General features: G+C 45.1%; 1 protein-coding gene and 1 non-coding gene across 8 annotated transcripts in view; one reads left to right on the top strand and one right to left on the bottom strand.

Moving 5' to 3' along the window:
* Positions 1-17,598, bottom strand: part of GRAMD2A (GRAM domain containing 2A) — a 38,223-nt gene extending 20,625 nt beyond the window's left edge. For all 7 annotated transcript variants that reach the window (XM_036028376.1, XM_036028391.1, XM_036028399.1 and 4 more), the window contains exon 1: positions 17,420-17,598. In XM_036028376.1, coding sequence (XP_035884269.1) covers positions 17,420-17,583 — 164 coding nt within the window. In that variant the 5' untranslated portion in view covers positions 17,584-17,598. The remainder of the gene's footprint in view (positions 1-17,419) is intronic.
* On the top strand, positions 3,466-3,572 carry LOC114493597. The gene has a single exon (XR_003684231.1). It is a non-coding gene; the product is annotated as a U6 spliceosomal RNA (small nuclear RNA).
* Positions 17,599-18,119: the final 521 nt, after the last annotated feature.

Here is an 18,119-nt window from a genome sequence, read left to right as displayed (position 1 = left end):
CCCTGCTGCCACCTTGCCGAGAGTCCTCTCCCCGCAGCTGCCCAACTTCGCTCCTCCTTCCAGTCTGGATAAATGTTTCTTCTTTAACTCCTTGGTTGTCAGACTTCCATACAGTTCAATTTTCTGTCAGTTCTGGTTGTTTTTTGTTTCTAAATTATTGTTTCCCTTCTGTTGGTTGTGTGAGGAGACACAGTGTGTCTACCTACACCTCCATCTTGGCCAGAAGTCCCAGATCTGGCTCTTGATCTCCTCTCATCCTCAGTTCAGCTCTAGTGTCACAAGGGAGACAGCACCATCCCCATTGTACAAATGAGGAAACTGAGGCCCAGAGAGGCAAAGCATCTTGCTCCTGACTACATAACTGGAAAGTAGTGGAGCTTGAATTTAAACTCCAGTCTGGCTGAAAGTGTGTACTCTTTCTAACATGGCACAGGGCTGGGGGAGCTCACAGGCCTTGGTCTCCTGTGGCTTCCCCGGCTGCAGGGCCAGGCCGTGGCTCTCCCCAAGAGCCCTAGTGCAAGGTGATTGGAGGACACAGGAGGGTGGTCTATTAGGCTGAGATGACTATGCAGGTGCCCTCTGGGGAGTCAGATTCCTTAGATCACACCCTCCCCCTAGCCTTTATCTCCTCTATTCAGAGAACCATACAAACAGAGTTACTCGTTCAGGAGGACATGTGGGCTGTCCCAGCCCTCTGGGGGTAGCCAGATCCACCTAGATCAAGGACCCATCTGGTGCTAACAAGAACTCCTTCTACCTACAGAGCTCTCAGAAACCCTGGATTTTCCATCCAGTGGGAGGTGGGAGGGCCAAGATCAATGTTGGCTCCATCACCCATTCTCAGCAGCCAAGATACTGCCTCCTTCCCAGGTTGCCCTTAGATGCTTGGCTGACTGGACCAGCCCTGGTTAAAGGACCCCAATTGCCCTTTCCTCTGATCTCTGACCTCCCACCTGGGCCTGAGCTCTCTCAACACACCAGAAAGGCCTAGGTCCTCATGAAGATGAAATTCAGGAGCAAATGCTCAGGCTGATGCCTCCCCTGCACTTGGGAAGTGGGGTAATGAGGTGCCCCTCCCAGCTCTGCCTGGGCCCCGCTTCACTAACCCGACCCTGTCCAAGGTGGAGTCTTGTTCTCATCCCACAGTACCTATTTTTCCTGAAACCTGGCTGGCTTGTACCTGCAGGGAGAGTAGATCTCTTCCCGCCTGTGTCCACATCCAGTCCACTCAGCTACCTTCCTTTGCTGCACTGCTTGTTTACATGGCTGTCTCCCCACTAGACTGTGTATTCCTCTCTTGCCCCAGGACCTCACATGACTTCAGGCATATAGTAAGTGTTCAATAACTGTTTATTGAGTAAACGAATGCTTCCCCATGGAAAGCCGCTCTGTGTTTGTTCAGTGGCAGTAGGGTTTTAGAACACAAATATAAGACCTGGAGCAAGAGCAACCCACTCAAGTTTGCTTCTGGTTTCCTCTGACCCTCTGGGTGGCTCCCAGTGTCCTCCCTCTGAATTTGCTCCTCCTTGACCTGCAGATCTTCAGGGCCGCAGTGAGAATCCGTGAGATCACGGCCCAGTCCTGGGGAAGGGGACAGTTCTCACAGCCTTACTCATTGAGCCTCACTCCTGCCAGCACCACTGAGAGCTGAGTTGGCTCTGAGTCCATCATGTTGCCTGAAGGATCCCTAGAGGTACAGCTCTCCATGGAAAGCAGAGATTGAGGCACCACGAGGCCCCAAACAGTACCCACAAACTTTATACCTATCCTGAACAACTAAGTCTTTCCCCTAGACTACAGCCAGGAAGAGCAGCTGGGACCAGGGCCTTCTCCACACCTGGACTGCACTGAGTAACTGCCTCCCACACCTCTTGAGCCCAGAGGTGCTCCCGGTCCTCTGCCCAGAGCACAGGCCGGGCCCTGCTCAGGAGGCAGCCCTCTCTTCTCCTCCCTCCACCAGAAGTTTGAGGCCAGTGATTGCTGCCCCCTTCCTGGCCTGCAGAGTGAAAACAGTTCCCAGGGAGACAGGTAGGATAAACAGCTGCAATGTCGAAAACCAGGAGCTTTGCTCATAGGAATATCCAGGATTTCCTAGGAAGCCCAGGCCACATCATGAGCAGGCAGCTGGTTCTGCAGAGAGATATCTGCTTGTTCCTGAGGCAGTCTCTCTTTGAGCTGGCACCCCTGGACCTGGTCACAGACCACTTTTTCTTGGCAGGCCATTTGGGGCCTGGCCGTTCTCAGACAAGAAGCTGGTCATTCAGGTCTAAAAACAGACTTGCATTCATTAAGAAACAGAGCACCCCTGTGCTCCAGTGGCCATCCTCTGGCGGACCTGCTGGGGGGAGGGCTCACAGGCAGTCTCTGAGGCTTAGACACCCCCACTCGAGGCTGCCAGGCAGTGGGCTACTCTTGGGATAAGTCAGCTCTGTCCATTCATGGATACCATCCAGCACACCCCACTCTACCTACCATATGCCCTTAGAACCATCCTGACCTTGTGGACCCGCCAGGCTCTTCACGGGGCTCAGGAAGATGGGAGGGGCCTCAGGGTCCTGAAGAGCCCCAGTGTGGTGAGTGTGGCGGCAAGAAGACAGGAGGTGGGCCTGGAAGGACCTCCCACTGCTGAGGGGCCTCGGGGAAGCTACTCTCTCTTTCTGGGCCACAGTTACTCCTCTGCAACAAGGCAAGAAACTCTCAGCCCGGGAGGGAAAGTAAATGCCCAAGGGAAAAACAAACCAGAGACCAGTACTGGGAGCACTGCAGATGGCCACTGGACCACTGTGGTCAGAAAAAGCCCTATCCTGCAAGGGACTGGCAGGAGCACAGTCCTCCAGGGCTGCCAGCCTCTCTGCCTTCCTCCTGCAAACACCACCTGAAGGCCTGCTGTTTGCTCAGCTCTGTGTGAGTGTTGTGTGCACTAAGAGGGATAAGGCAAGCTACTATCCCCAAAATGCCTGGTGGGAGAGGCAGACATGAAACAAATATTTATATAAAGCAATACATAATTACAGCTGTGAAATATATTCTATGAAGGAAAAGCACAGCGTCCTAGGAGGACCTCCATCAGGGAGTCCTAACTCAGCCATGGAGAGCTGGGAAGACTTGTTGAAGCAACAGCAGCATTTGAGCTGCTAGCCAATGGAGGTTAATCAGATGGGGTTGGGGGTTGCTGGAGAAAGTTGGAGAAGGGGCATTGTAGACAGGCTGTGACATGCAAAGGGCCTGTGGCCAGAGGTGTGTGGCATTTATGAGGAACACAAACAGAGCCTTTGTGTCTGGAGGGTAGAAACGAACAGTGAAGCGGTGAGCAATGAGGCTGGAACGGTTGGCAGGGTTAAATCATGCAGGGTCCTGGCACCAGTAAGGGTTTTCATCATTCTCTTAAAAGCAATGGGGAACCGATGAAGGGGTTTAAACAAGGAAATACACTATCAACTTTGCACGTCAAAGAGATGTCTCTGAGGGCTCGCTTTGGCAGCACGCTTGCTAAAGTTGGAACAGTACAGAGAAGGTTTGCATGGCCCCTGTGCTAAGGTGACATGCATATTCATGAAGCATTCCACATTTCTTTGTTCTTAATCTTTTGCGATGTATTTTTTATCTTAGACATTTTGGTTTTTATCTGTAAATATTTCATTAAAAAATCTTTCATACACTTTTGGTGGGATTGCAAATTGGTGCAGCCATTATGGAAAGCGGTATGGAGGTTCTTCAAAAAATTAAAAACAGAATTACTATATGACCCAGAATTTCCATTTCTGGCTATCCACCTGAGGAAAATAAGAAATACTAATTCCAAAGGGCTTATGTATCCATATGTTCATCGCAGCATTGTTTACAATAGTTAAGATTTGGAAGCAGCCTAAATGTTTATTGATGGATGAATGTGTAAATTAGATGAGGTATATATACACACAATAGAATATTACTCAGCCATAAAAAGAATAGGCTTGCATTTTTGACAACATGCATGGACCTTTAGAAGGTATTATGCTAAGTGAAGTAACTCACACAGAGAAGGACAAATACCATATGATTTCACTTACGTGTGGAGTCTAAAAACCTAAACAAGTGAACAACAAAACAGAAACGGACTTACAGATGCAGAGAAAAAAACTGACAGTTGCCAGACGGGAAAGAGGTGAGTGAGAAGGGTGAAAAAAGTGAAGGGGTGTTAAGAGGTACACATATGCAGCCATAATATAAATAAGTCACAGAGATATGCTGTACAGAATAGAAAATATAATCAGTGATATTATAATAACCTTGTGTAGTGGCAGATGGTTACTAGGTTTATTGTGATCACTTTGTTAGGTATGTAAGTGTTGAATAACTATATTATACACCTGAAACTAATATAACATTGTATGTTAAATGTATTTTAATAATAAAGATGAAAAGACATTAAAATTTTAAAAAAGAGAGATGACTGATGCATAGATGTGCTTCAAAGTAGATCAAAGGAGGTGGAGCAGAGGGAGTAGAGGGTGAATATTGACGAAGCAGGAACAACCTTATGTCAGTGGTTATTAGACCTGGCTGATGGACACATCGGGGTCCACCCTACTACTGGCCCCTCTTCTACATGTTTAAAATTTTCCATGAGGACAGATCGGTTAGGAGACTATATTCTAGCCAAGAAATAATGTCCCAGACTTGGTGGCAGTGATTATGGAGGGCCAGAGATGGGTTCAGGATATATATTTCCAAATGGAACCAACCTGACTTGGTGACCAATTATATATGGAGTGTAAGGGAAAAAAATTAAATGTGACAGTTGATTTTTGGTTCAATCAAGTATAATACTGCTCTGTATTGCTGAGACAAAAACAGGGGAAAATGTTTTTGTATTGGAAAAAGAACATCTTTGAAGGCAACAATCGTGAGTTCAGTCTTGAACATGTGTGAGAAATATTTAAGGGGAGGTGCTAGGCCATAGGTGGCTAAAAATCTCAGGAGAAAGGTCCAGGTTGGAGGGATAACTTTCTGAGTTACTTGACCTGTGGTGGGACAGAAGCTAGAAAGACACCCCAGGGAAAGTGCATCCATAAAGAAGAGAAGCTATCAACAAAGGTGCCAAGACTGATTCGATGAGGGGAAAAATCATTTTTCAGCAAATGCACTGGAACACCTGGATATGCACAGGCAAAATAACTCAGTTGGACCCTATCTGGCACCACATAAAAATTTTAACTAAAAAATGTCAGAGCTAAAACTATTAAACTCTTAGAAGAAAACATAGATGTAAATCTTTGTGACCTTCGATTAGACAATGGTCTCTTAAGATATAACATCAAAACCACAAAATAAACAGAAGAAAAAGTAGACAAGTTAAACTTCATCAAAATTAGAAACTTTTGTGCTGCTGCTGCTGTCATCAAGAAAGCGAAAAGAAAACCCAATGACGAGAAAACAACTGCAAATCAAATATCTAATACGAGATTAGTGTCCAGATATACAAAGCACTCTCACAACCTTGAGGATAAGTATGCTAAGTGAAATAAGCCTGCCACAAAAAGACAAACACTGTGTGATCCCACCGATATGAAGTATCTAGAGAAGTCACATTCACAGAGACAGAAAGTAGAATGGTGGTTGCCAGGGGCTGGGGGAGGGGAACATGAAGAATTATTTAAAGAGTATACAGTTTCAGTTTTGCAAGATGAAGAAGTTCTGGAAATGGAGTGCACAACAATATAAATACACTTGACACTACTGAAACAGAACCAGTGAACATGGAGATGGTTAAGATGGTAGTTTTTATGTTATGCATTTTTCTTAACCACAATTTAAAACTTTTTTTAAAAGAGGACTCTTAACACTGAACAATAAAAAGACAAATAATCCAACTAAGATGGACAAATGTTTGAATAAACATTTTTCTAAAGAAGATATCAAAGACCAGTTAGTACATGAAAAGATGCTCAACATCATTAGTCATGGGAAAAATGCAAATCAAAACCACGATGAGCTATCACTTCACACCCCCCAGGAGACTATGATCAATACCAGGGGCTGGTGAGTATATGGAAAAATTGGAACCTTCATTAATTGCTGGTGCAAGTGCTTTGGAGAACAGTTCAGTGGTTCCTCAAATGGTTAAATGCAGAGTTCCTGTATGACCCTGCAATTCCACTCCCAGGCTTATACCCAAGAGGACTGAATACATGGCCACATAAAATTTTATAGAAGAATACTCACAGCGACTTCCAGCTAAGATGGAGGTGTAGGAGGACACACTGTGCCTCTTCACACAACTAAAAGAAGGACAACAACAATTTAGAAAGAAAACAACCAGTGCCATCAGAAAATTGAACTGTACGGAAGTCCAACAACCAAAGAGTTAAACAAGAAACATTTATCCAGACCAGTAGGAGGGGTGGAGTTGGGCAGCTGGGTGGAGAGGACTCTCGGCAAGGCAGCAGCAGGAGGACCCAGCAAGGCAGCATTTTGTGGAGGGGCATGGTGTACAAGGCGGCTGGCAGACCAGGCGGTTCCACATTCGTATGCAGATAAACCAGGCAAAACTAGGGAGTGAGACAGACCGCACAACCCAGGGCTCAGCTCAGGGAAATAAAGCCTCAAAACACTGATTAAAAACACCTGTGGGGGTTGACTTCCAGGAGAGACTCCCAGCCTCACAGGAGAGTTTGTTGGAGAGACCCACAGGGTCCTAGAATGTGCACAAGCCCACCCACCTGGGAATCAGCACCAGAGGGACCCAGTTTGCTTGGGAGGAATTGGTGGAAGGGACTGAAATCTGGCAGAGAGAGGAGTGAGTGCCACTATTCCCTCTCAGACCCCTCCCCCAACTGGGTTGTCCCACCCTGGTGAACACCTAAGGCTCTGCCCCTCACTACATAACAGGTGCGTCAAGACAAAAAAAAAATGGCCCAAATGAAAGAACAGATCAAAGCTCCAGAAAAAATACAACTAAGTGACTAAGAGAGAGCCAGCCTATCAGATGCACAGTTCAAAGCACTGGTGATCAGGATGCTCACAGAAATGGTTGAATTTGGTCGCAAATTAGATGAACAGATGAAGGCTACACTAAATGAAATAAAGGAAAATTACAGGGAACCAATAGTGATGGGAAGGAAACTGGGACTCAAATCAGTGGAGTGGACCAGAAACAATCAAACAGAAAAGAATGAAGAAATAAGAATTCAAAAAAAAAAATGAGGAGAGGCTTAGGAACCTCCAGGACATCTTTAAACGTTCCAACATCCAAATTATAGGGGTCCAGAAGGAGAAAAGGAAGAGCAACAGATTGAAAACTTATTTGAACAAATAATAAAGGAGAACTTCCCCATTCTGGCAAAGGAAATAGACTTCCGGGAAATCCAGGAAGCTCAGAGAGCCCCAAAGAAGTTGGACCCAAGGAGGAACACACCAAGGCACATCATAATTACATTAGCCAAGATAAAAATGAAGGAGTGAATCCTAGAAGCAGCAAGAGATAAGGAGACAGTTACCCACAAAGCAGTTCCCATCAGGCTGTCAGCTAATTTCTCAAAAGAGACCTTGAGAATATACCTATGCCAACAGGTTTCTGAGGAGGCAGGTAGGGAGAGAAGTCTGGGACCTCAGGAAGCTCAACACTCACAGGCTTTGTGGGGAAGGAAGAGGAGTCCCTCAAGGAGCTTAGGAGAGAGGGGCATAAGAGGTAGAAAGAAAATCAAATGTATAAACTGTTGTGAATCCCAAGGAGTGTTTCAAAAAGGAGGAGTGGGAAGGCAGTGCACTTTGCCTAGAGGCCCAGGACGAGGAGACCGAAAGGCAGTCATAATCAGGACTAGGTGCTAAAGGCCCACCCCACTACCCGCTTCCCCACCCGCGACTGCATCCCAGGGGTGCACAGTGAGGCCAAGCCTGTGACCACAGGTGACCATGCTGCTGAGCACAGCTGAAAACTCGGGTCACCAGCTCAGCACCACACCAGCCCTGCATTCGGCTTTCCTCCCAGTGAAACCATGGAGACCCCTCCCCTGGAGCAGAAGGAGAAGCAATTGTCTGTGCCCTCCTGATTCCCTGAGGGGCATGTTTGAGGTCCGAAGGGAGAAGGTGCTGTTCTGGCCCTCAGCCCCACTGCCGGGCCCACCCTTCCCCAGCCATCCGCCCAGCACTAAACCACCCCGAGCCGCCTGGCCCTCAAACCACAAGTCCGTTTTCTGCGCCAAGAGGGCAGCCGCGCCCAGAATTCCAGCACGGCACTTCGCCAGACCGACGCCAGAGATCCTTCCCGCTCCGGGGCTCAGGCTCCGGGCTCCTCAGGCGTGAGAGTAAGCAAAAGCTGGGGCAGCCTGGAGGCGCTGTAGGGGGTGCATCCGCTCGCCGGTACCTCTTGGCCTCCCTGCAAAGTGAGCCCGCGCCCCATCCGGGAACCCCTCTTGGGTGCGTGCCCAGCACCGAACCGGCAGCGGGCCCGGATTTGAGGCGCCCCACGCAGGCCCGGCTCCGTGCCCCGCAGCAGGCTCCGGCCAGCTCTGCTGCCCCAAGCAGTGCTCTGGCTATGGGTTCAGATTCCTGACTAATGACCTATACTAGTTTTAAGGAGCTTGCTGAGACCTTTTCCTCCACGAAGAACCCCAGATTGTCTACATGATGAAACCCCCTTAGGAATGCCTGCTCTTGTCACCATTATTCAACATTGTTCTGGAGGTTCTAGCCTTTGCAGAAGGACAAGAAAAAGAAATAAAAGGTTTATATACTTAAAAGACGCTTATTATTTGAACAAAAGATGGTATGATAAACTACCTGGAGGACATATAATCAATCAATTGAAAAACCATAAGAACGGGGTCCAGATAGGCAGTGCACTTTGCCTAGAGGCCCAGGACGAGGAAACGGAAAGGCAGTCATAATCAGGACTAGGTGCTAAAGGCCCGCCCCACTACCCGCAGTGGGGCTGAGGGCCAGAACAGCACCATCTCCCTTATATTTGGGCACTGGTCTCGGCAAAGCTATGATTGGAACAGAAACATAATGAACTCTTGTGAAATTAATTATTACTTGGTACAAGGTCAATATAAAAATCAGTAGTTTCTCTGTAAACCTTCAATAAACAGTTGTAAAATATATTTTGGGGAATGACACATTTGAGGTACCCAAGAATAAACATTAAAAATGTCAAAAAATATGAGAAGAAAACCACAGACATTTTTAAAATGACATAAAAGGTGACTTGAATAAATGGAGAGATAAACTCAGTTCTTGAGTGGGAAGATTCAAAATTTTAAAGAAGCAAATTTATTCCCAATACTTTTAATCTTCACCTGAGGACATACTTACTGATTTTAGAGAGAGGGGAACAGCGGGAGAAAGAGCGGGAGAGAAAGGTCCATGTGAGAGACAACCATGCCTTTCACAGGCGCCCCACAGGGAGCCAAACCGCCGCCTAGCCATGTGCCCCCACCCGGGAATTCAACCTGCTACCTTTCAGTTTGCTCTGCGGGAAGACGCCCCACCAACTGGGCCACACCAGCCATGGCACATTTATTCCAAATTAAATGCAAGAGCTTTGCCCTACCAGATGTCAGAACAAACGACAAAGCTAGGTCAATTAAAATAACACAGTATTCACGGATTTAGGAAAGATTTGTAGAGCCATAGCCCTGGCCAGTGTGGCTCACTTGGTTGTAGCTGAAGGAATGGGAGTGGATTCCAGTCAGGGCACACACCTAGGTTGTGGGTTTGGTTCCCTCTCAGGTGCCTATGATCCCTGGGACCATTCAGTGCTTGGGCGAGGATAAAAAAATTACACACACACACACACACACACACACACACACACACACATATGTATAAAATAAGTTATGTATATAACATATATATATTATATGTGAAATTTATATAAATTATAAAGCAGGGAAGAGAGAGAGAATGTAAGTCCAGGATAAGATCAATAGGTATCTGAGAATTTTGTATATAATTAAGAAAATATTTCAAATAAGTAGGAAAAGAATCGATTGTCCAATACAAGGTATTGGCTACCTCACATCATTCATAAAAATAAATTTTAGGTAGGGTAAATATCCAAATATTTTCTAAATCAATAAAAATATAAAATAAAATGGAGGACATTATTAAAATACCAGGAAAGGTCTAAGCAAAATGTAAAACCCAGAACACAGGAAAAAATTAATCACAGAAAAATTAAAAACCTTTGTGCATCAAAATTTAAACTGATTAAGAATTGGTATTTTTTAACATATAATGAGCTCATCCAAGTCAATAAGAAAAAGGTATACAATCTAATAGAAAAGTGAATAAAGAATACTAACAATCCGCCCTGGCTGGCGTAGCTCAGTGGATTGAGCGCGGGCTGGGAACCAAAGTGTCCCAGGTTCGATTCCCAGCCAGGGTACATTCCTGGGTTGCAGGCCATAACCCCCAGCAACCGCACATTGTTGTTTCTCTCTCTCTCTCTCTCTCTCTCTCTCCCTTCCATCCCTAAAAATAAATAAATAAAATCTTAAAAAAAAAGAATACTAACAATCCAGTCACAAAAGAAGAAATCCCTTACCTACCTTGTTCATAAACCTTTTAAAAAATTATAGTACTCAACATTACTAAAAATGTGGAAATAAGCATTTTTTATACCCCATGATGAAATTGAAAACTGAGTTAACTAGTCTGACATAATCAAATGTCTTAAGAAATACAAATCTTTTGATTCAACAACTCCATTTCACAGAACTTGATATTAAAAAATGAATGGAGAAGTAGACAAATACGTATGTTCATATGGTTAACAATTATGGGAGAAGTGGAAACAACAAAGTAGTATTTTATCAACATAGTGGATTCCTATGCAATTGACTCAAAGAATAGAGTATAGCTGCATGTGCTATTATGGAAAAAAGTCCAAAATGTGTTCTTTAGTGAAAAGGAGGTACAAATTAGTAAGATATAATCTACTGATAAGATTAAAAAATCTTTACTTAAAGGTGTATATCAAATAGTGATTATATATTAGAAAGAATTATGGGGTGATTTTCACTCTATAATTTTTGTTTTGTTGGAACTTACATAATAGGCATACAATCCTAAAAACAGCAAAAAAAGATACTTAAGTTAACATGAAATAAACAATATCTTTTTTTACTTATTAAATTCCAAAGGCTTAAAAGTTTAATGATATCTGCTGCTAGCCAGCATGTTGCTGAACGGCAGTCTCACACTGCTGTGTGCGGGGCAGCGTGAGAAGGGTAGGCACATTCTACATGCAGATGCCCATCAGACTCATAAGTTCCACTTCTGACAATTTACTCTTAGAAATTAATTGGACCCAAGTTTAAATGCATAAGAATGTTCACTGAAGTGTAGTTAGAAGAGAAAAAACAAATAGAGCATGAACAAATTATGGTTTATTCATTGGATGAAAGGCCATGCAACTATTAAAATATTTATCTACAGAGGGGAGAGAAGAGGGACTTTCAGGGGAGAATGGGAAGGGTTTACAGGAACAAATTTAAAGGACACATGGACAAAAACTAGAGGGAGGGTGGTAATGGAAGGGAAGTGGGGAGGGTTAGGTGGGTGGGCTGGATTGGGAGTAAAAGGGAGAAAACTGTACTTGAACAATGATTAAAATAAAAATATATATTTATCTAGTTATTTATTAAAACTTATTTTTAAAAGTCTGTTAACATGGAAAGATAGCATTATATAACATTGGAAAAAGCATTATATAGAACAGCATGCATAATAAAATATATATGGAAAGGATCCTCACCAAAATTCTAATAATATTTTTCTCCGAGTTGGGATTTTAGGTGTTTTTTATTTTCTTCTTTATACTTTTTCATATACTTTGCTTTAATTTTATGACTACAACAAACAATTTTCATTTGGAGAAAAGAATTCAAAGGAAGAAGAAGGATATAGCAAGAAAAAAAACCAACCCAAACTAACACCTTGTCCCTGGGGAACAGCAATATTCATGAACCTCTGAAGTTCCAAATTCCTAACACCCATTCTTCTTACATAGAAACCCTCAGAATCCAACAGAAAAAGAAACCTTGATTTTAAAAGTGAACTTTGCCAAATACTCACATGTAATAAAAACTGCACAAAACTAAACACACACACACACACACACACACCAGTGCATGGAAACCTGGTGAAATCTGAATAATGTTGATGAATTATGTCAATGTCACTTTTTTGGTTGTGCTAATTGTATACATTAAGGATGCTACCACTGGGAGAAACTGTGTGAAATGTACATGGGATCTCTGTATTATTTTATACAATTGCATGTGAATCCACCATTATCTCCAAATAAAGAGTGTATTTTTAAAAAAATGAACTTTGCACCTTGAAAAGGAAACCAGATCAAGCCCTTCTTAGAGCCAGGGCTAAATTATCAGAGTCCTGGTCTCAGATTCTCAAAGCTGGAGGCACTACAGGGAACCTAACTTTTGGTGGCCAGACCATTACACAGCCTGAGAACCTTTAAGAGGGCCAGATGTGACTGTGGAGATGAAGAAAGGGAGGCTCAGACCTGCAGTAGCTCAGCATTAATTTGTGGAGCAAGGATGTGTGACCAGATCCTTGTGATGCCCAGGCTTTTCCTATATGATATCACAATGACTACATTTGAGAATGAATAAAGGAAAAGAAAAAAGAATTTGTCCACTGTTATCCATACCAAGGAACTTGGTATAAAGATACAAATATTCAAGTGGGTGGGAAAAAGGTAGACTTGTAATTGGGCACACGTAATTTCAAAGTATGTGCCTACATGTGAATATCACCCACCACCATATATCACTGCAGCCCTGATAATTACAAAATTCTTTCCAACACCCAGATAGACTGCACTCTATCTACTGATCTTTCACCAAGGGACAAATGTTTGTCATCATGTTCCTTCCTTAATAAAATTGGATCCCCACTGTTGCTGTGACCAGTACAGAGTCTGGGCTGTGGCTACTCAGAGCCTCTCTTCTCCTGGGTCTGATACTGGAAGACCCCGTAGCCTCATCTTCCCAAGTCCTCCTCTACTTGTATGCACCACAGCTGACAGTCTAACAGACCCCAGAGTTCAGGCAAAGGCTCAGGGTGGGTCAGTGAACTCCTGAAATGTTGGGCAAAACTGTCTGTCTGAACAAAGAGGCATGCTTCTGGAAAGAGAACTTCACTTGTATTAGATTTTTAATGTAGCCTATGACTCCCAAAATGATAGGAAATACAACTTTAATTTGATCAGCAACAAAATGGATTTAGAATATAAACTGCAAAACTGATTACTGTAAAAAATAAGTATCAGCTAGTAATAAACATCCCTGGTGCTTAGATTGTGGTCTCTAAATACCACTTCCTACTAAGAGGAACCTGCACTCCTTGGAGAAATGGCTGATTCCACATTTGGGGGAGGAAATGCACAAATGAGCACGAAATAGCAAATCATGCAAGGAAGCCAGCAAAGACTTGGTCTGGACACAAGGACTCAGGAGCCTTTGAAGATGGCAGAAGCTGGGGCAATTTGCATATGAATAAGAATAATGTCTATGACAGACTGAGACACCTCAAATCTGTTTAAATCCATGAAGATATAATAATTAAAAAATGACTCATTGGTCACCTTTGGTAAGTACTAGGGACTCATTTCATTATTTTGAAAAATTGTAAATAAAAATAGAGTTAAATTTTGCCTTTCTAGTACTAGCTATACCTCAGGGTAACCAAATAAAGAGGAAACATTTCTTTTTATGTATAGATTCAAGCTAATAAATGCAGAAAGAGTGACAGAATTAAAGCAATACCATTTTACAACCCTGATGAATAATGGTCTAAATGAAATAATTATCAATGGCTGCTAACATCATCCAAATAGAAATAGCCAGGTGCGCTTCCTCAAGAGCTTAATACCTCTTGCATCTGGGCAACTTCTAGACCCAACTCTCAATTTATAGGAACTACAGGAGTCAGAGGAATATTTTAAACAACACCAACAAACTTGGAAATGGTATAGGACAAATAATACTGTTTCTTCAACAAAGAAATTGTAACAACAACCAAGAAATGGAAGGGAAACCTATGGCTTACAAAAGATGACAGAGAAATAGATATATAGACTTGATGTGTCAACCAATTATAAAACCTCATTAGTATCCTTATTAATAAATAAGTGGTACAAAAACATTTATGAGATGTTGGGGGGACTTTAAATGATGACTAGATATGTGATGATTTTAAGGAGTTACTGTTATTTTTTAGGTGTGAAAATGGTATTGTAGTTATTTTTTAAATAATATGAGCTTTTTTCAACATGTAATCAAGGAAGCCCTGTATGAATATTAATTCTGAGGTATTGTGACTAGGTTATTTTAAAATAAAATTTTGAGCAGTCTTTCAAAATTCAAAACTTATTTTAAAATAGCATTTTGTGTGGCCCTGGTGATTATGGGCAAAGTTCAGGTAATTTGATTGATGTTAAAGCATATCACCAATATTTAATTTTTTCTATAGAAGAGAGAGAAAACCATTCTTATAACCTGTCACAGTTGTGTGCTCAGGCTTACCATCCACACTACTGCTCTGACTGTAAGTCAGATAAAATAAAGGGATGCCAACAAGATGAAATACCAGTAGGATTCTGACAGTTATTTAATACCACTGATGTGTCATGTCAACACATTAGGAGGAAAAGCAATTCACGTTTGATTAGAACTAATTCTTTACCTGCTTTTTATTTCATACTAAAAAAAAAAAACAAAACAGTGCCAGCCAAAAGCAAATGTCTATTTAAAAAATTAACGATGTGATTTTGTAGTGGATTTTCAACCTGAGAAAACACTGATTTAGGACAAGGACTTGGATTAACCTTCACAAGTTACTAAAACACTCCAGTCCCCAAATTATGACCGAGCATTTCTAGACCAATGAGAAGGCGCGGCTGTGGGGTGAGCGGGGAGAGAAAGGAGGAACTCGTTTGCCCTGCAGGGCTCAGCTTCCTCCTCCTGGCATCTGTGTGCTAACAGGCCGCTCCTCCTTGGGGAGGCCATTCCTTCTGAATTACACAGAAAGCTCCATGCCCAGGGGCTTCTGCTCCCCCATTTCTTCTTCTTTTCCTGCCTCAGTAAACAGCTGCAGAATTAATCAAAGCTTCAAAGGTTGGTGATAACAGGTGGTGACAGATCGATGCCCTGCAGCCCAGGTGAATAGCAGCAGAGCAGCCAAGATGGACCTCACACCAAAGAATGATTTTCACTTCTCCAAAAAGAGAAAAACAAATGATTTTCTGGTGTTCAGATGCAGACACTGGACACTAAAGTGGAGTGCTGAACTGTTCTCAAATTCATGGGCTTTCCATAGGTAGTCATAGCAGAGAAGAAATGATGTGAAGAAATGAAATACCTTCAGAAACTGAGGAGAAACATGCTAGGTAGCAGAATCACTAAATGACTGCATGGAGAAGGGCTGTAGGGGGTCTACTGTCCAACTGCCTCACCTGGTAGGTAGAGGGACACCCTTTACACCCTCTCCCTGCAACTCTGTGCTCTGAAAGGAGCTGGACTTCAGAGCTAGCTGGAGGTGTATGTGGGGCAAAGCAGGCCCAGAGAGAAGACCTGCCTTGTCTTCAAGTCACAGCAAAATAGGAACAGCATTTGGCTGAGAACCCCTGATTCCCTGAACAAGGCTCTTCACATTGGTCTGATAAATATAGTATGTGGCATTCAAGGACCAAAGCCATAGCTTAACCAGGTTAAGAACTGGGTGGAACCACCAGAGCAGGTGGGTAGAAAAGCTGCAGGGAGGCTGGCTGCCATAAAGCCATATTGAGTACTGCATACCTCAACCTCAGGGGGCATCCTAGGTGGATGAATTGGCACACAGGTCTCTGGCCTGCTTTGAGACTTTAAGGACTTGCCTAAGCTATTTTTTTTTTTTATTTGAAAGTAACTCGTAGCAACTAGTAACATCAAGACACAGATAGGGCCTGGGTTTTCCCCTCTAGGATATTCAGAACATTCTCTCAAAGGTAGGTCAGGAAGGAGAGCTTTGATTTGTCACCAGCAGAAACTCTCCTGGAAGCTCAGCGCCAGCCTCTGTCAGCTGCACCCTGCGGACTGCCCATTTGCTCCAGAGATGCTCACTGCTCTACTGGCCTGGTCAAACTGCAGCCTCACAGCTGAGTGTGTCTGCCAGCATGGACTGGACTGGACTCCAGCCAGTGTGCTCAGAGGACTGTGGAGGGGGCATATTGACCCTCACCCCTACTGCAGAGAGGGAGGAGCACCCTCTATCCCCCTCTCCTGGCAACTCCAGAAGTCTTTACTCCGAAAAGAGCTGAATCTCAGAGCCAGCTAGAGGTGTATGTGGTGCAAAGATATCACAGATAGTCAGGGTCCTCTTTCTCTAGGAGCCCAGTCCCTACAACAATGGCCTCTTTAAACAATCATGGGGTGGGAGCAGCTGGGTAGGGCCCCACCAGCCTCTTTGAGGACAGGACAGAGGGAGCCCTGAAGCATTCCCACAGCTCCAAATACCTGCATGGCATGGGCACAGAACTCACATTCGTGCCTTCCGTCTCAGTGCTAGAGGACTAGGGGTTCCAGGCCACCCTCCAGAGCTCAGGCTATGGCGCCAGGGACCTGAACAAGGGCAGGAACTCACAGCCTCATCCACTGGCTCTGTCTTCACCCCAATAATCCCATCCCTCAAAGGGCAGAGGCCACAATTCTTAATATCACCTGAAAGACCACCTCCTGCCTGCCCCTGCCTCTTTGCCCCTTCCCCAGCGGCAAGAACTTTTCTTCCTCCCAGGAGACTTTGGATTAGGACTCGAGGCTGAGAGACCAGCCCCAGCCCGCCCGACCAGGATGGGCCTGACACATGGGTGCGGCCCAGTCATGCCAGGACAGCTCCAGTTTGCCTCCTGGGCATCCGCAGGGCGCTACAATTGCAGACCTGGCTGGGAAGGCAGACAGGCTGACACCCCCACCGAGGGGCCAGCAGGGAAGCGCCAGCCTTCGGGTGGGGAGCAGTCAGGGCTGGGGGTCGGCATGGCTGGGGATTGAGTGCATGAATGAATACATGTATGAATGAATAGCGATGGCAGAGGATGGTGGTGGTGGACTACGGGGGGGGGGGGGGCGTCCCAAAGAAGGTGCCCTCCGCCACCCTGATGCTGCCCAGAAGTCTCTCGTCCCAACGTCCTGACTCCTCTCGCTGAACACAGACAGGCCGGACATCGCGCGCACTGGCGTGAATACCCTGCAGCCCGAGAAGCACCAAGGCGGGCGCGGGGCAGCTCTGGATTCAAGCCCGCATTCTGGCGGCGGGAAGTGCCTGCCCTCCGGGTAGAAGGCACCCAGGCGCAGTGGGTCCCGCCCTGCCCCTCGCAGCAGCCTGGGCCCCCCCCCCCCCCCCCCCCGAGCCCGATGTGAGGGTTGCAGCCCCTTACCTGCTGGCCTCCGCAGCCTCAACCCTGCTCAGAGCGGTCATCGCAGAGCCTCCAGCAAGAGACCCAAGGACCGAGCTGCCAGAACGCGCTGGCCGACCCCCGCCCGCCAGAGGGCCTGCCTCCTCCCGCCCATTGGCTGTCATTACAGGACGAGCCCGGCCCATTGGCTGGTCCTTCTCTCGACTCCAGCTCCGCACAGATCCTACTACTTACTCCTTGGGTTTGCACCTCACCCTTCACAGTGAGGGCCTTGGGATGCCTTCAAGTTCTTCCTCTTCAGCCCTCCGTCTCGGAGCTCGGTGCTCTCTGCAGCAACTGATTCCAGCCCTCCTCCAAACCCTCCCAACACTGAACTCCAGGGTAGCTTTCAACTTCTTTCCACACCAGAGGCATGATGAACGTGACAGTTGACAAACAGGGAGCTAGAATGCTTTTCCCAGAATTGGAAACTTTTCCCAGAATTGGAAACTTGTGTTGCCCAGGTAAAAAGCTTTTAAAGGAACCTGGGAAAGAATGAAGATGGCCAGACCGAGAGGGAAAAGCCTGCAGAAGCAGGACTGATTGGTGGTGCTGGTGGGGTGACAATGAACTGAGCCACGAAAATGGGCTCACACTCAGATCTCCCCAACTCTTCCGGCCTACGGGCCCCTTCCCTTCTATCCCCACCCCCCCACCAATCAGGAAGGGCAGGCGAGGGTGA

The sequence above is a fragment of the Phyllostomus discolor genome, chromosome 1 (genome assembly GCF_004126475.2).
Source record: "Phyllostomus discolor isolate MPI-MPIP mPhyDis1 chromosome 1, mPhyDis1.pri.v3, whole genome shotgun sequence".
Classification (NCBI taxonomy): domain Eukaryota; kingdom Metazoa; phylum Chordata; class Mammalia; order Chiroptera; family Phyllostomidae; genus Phyllostomus; species Phyllostomus discolor.
Note: the sequence above shows the minus strand (reverse complement) of the source record. Positions and strands in the feature narration are given on the sequence as shown.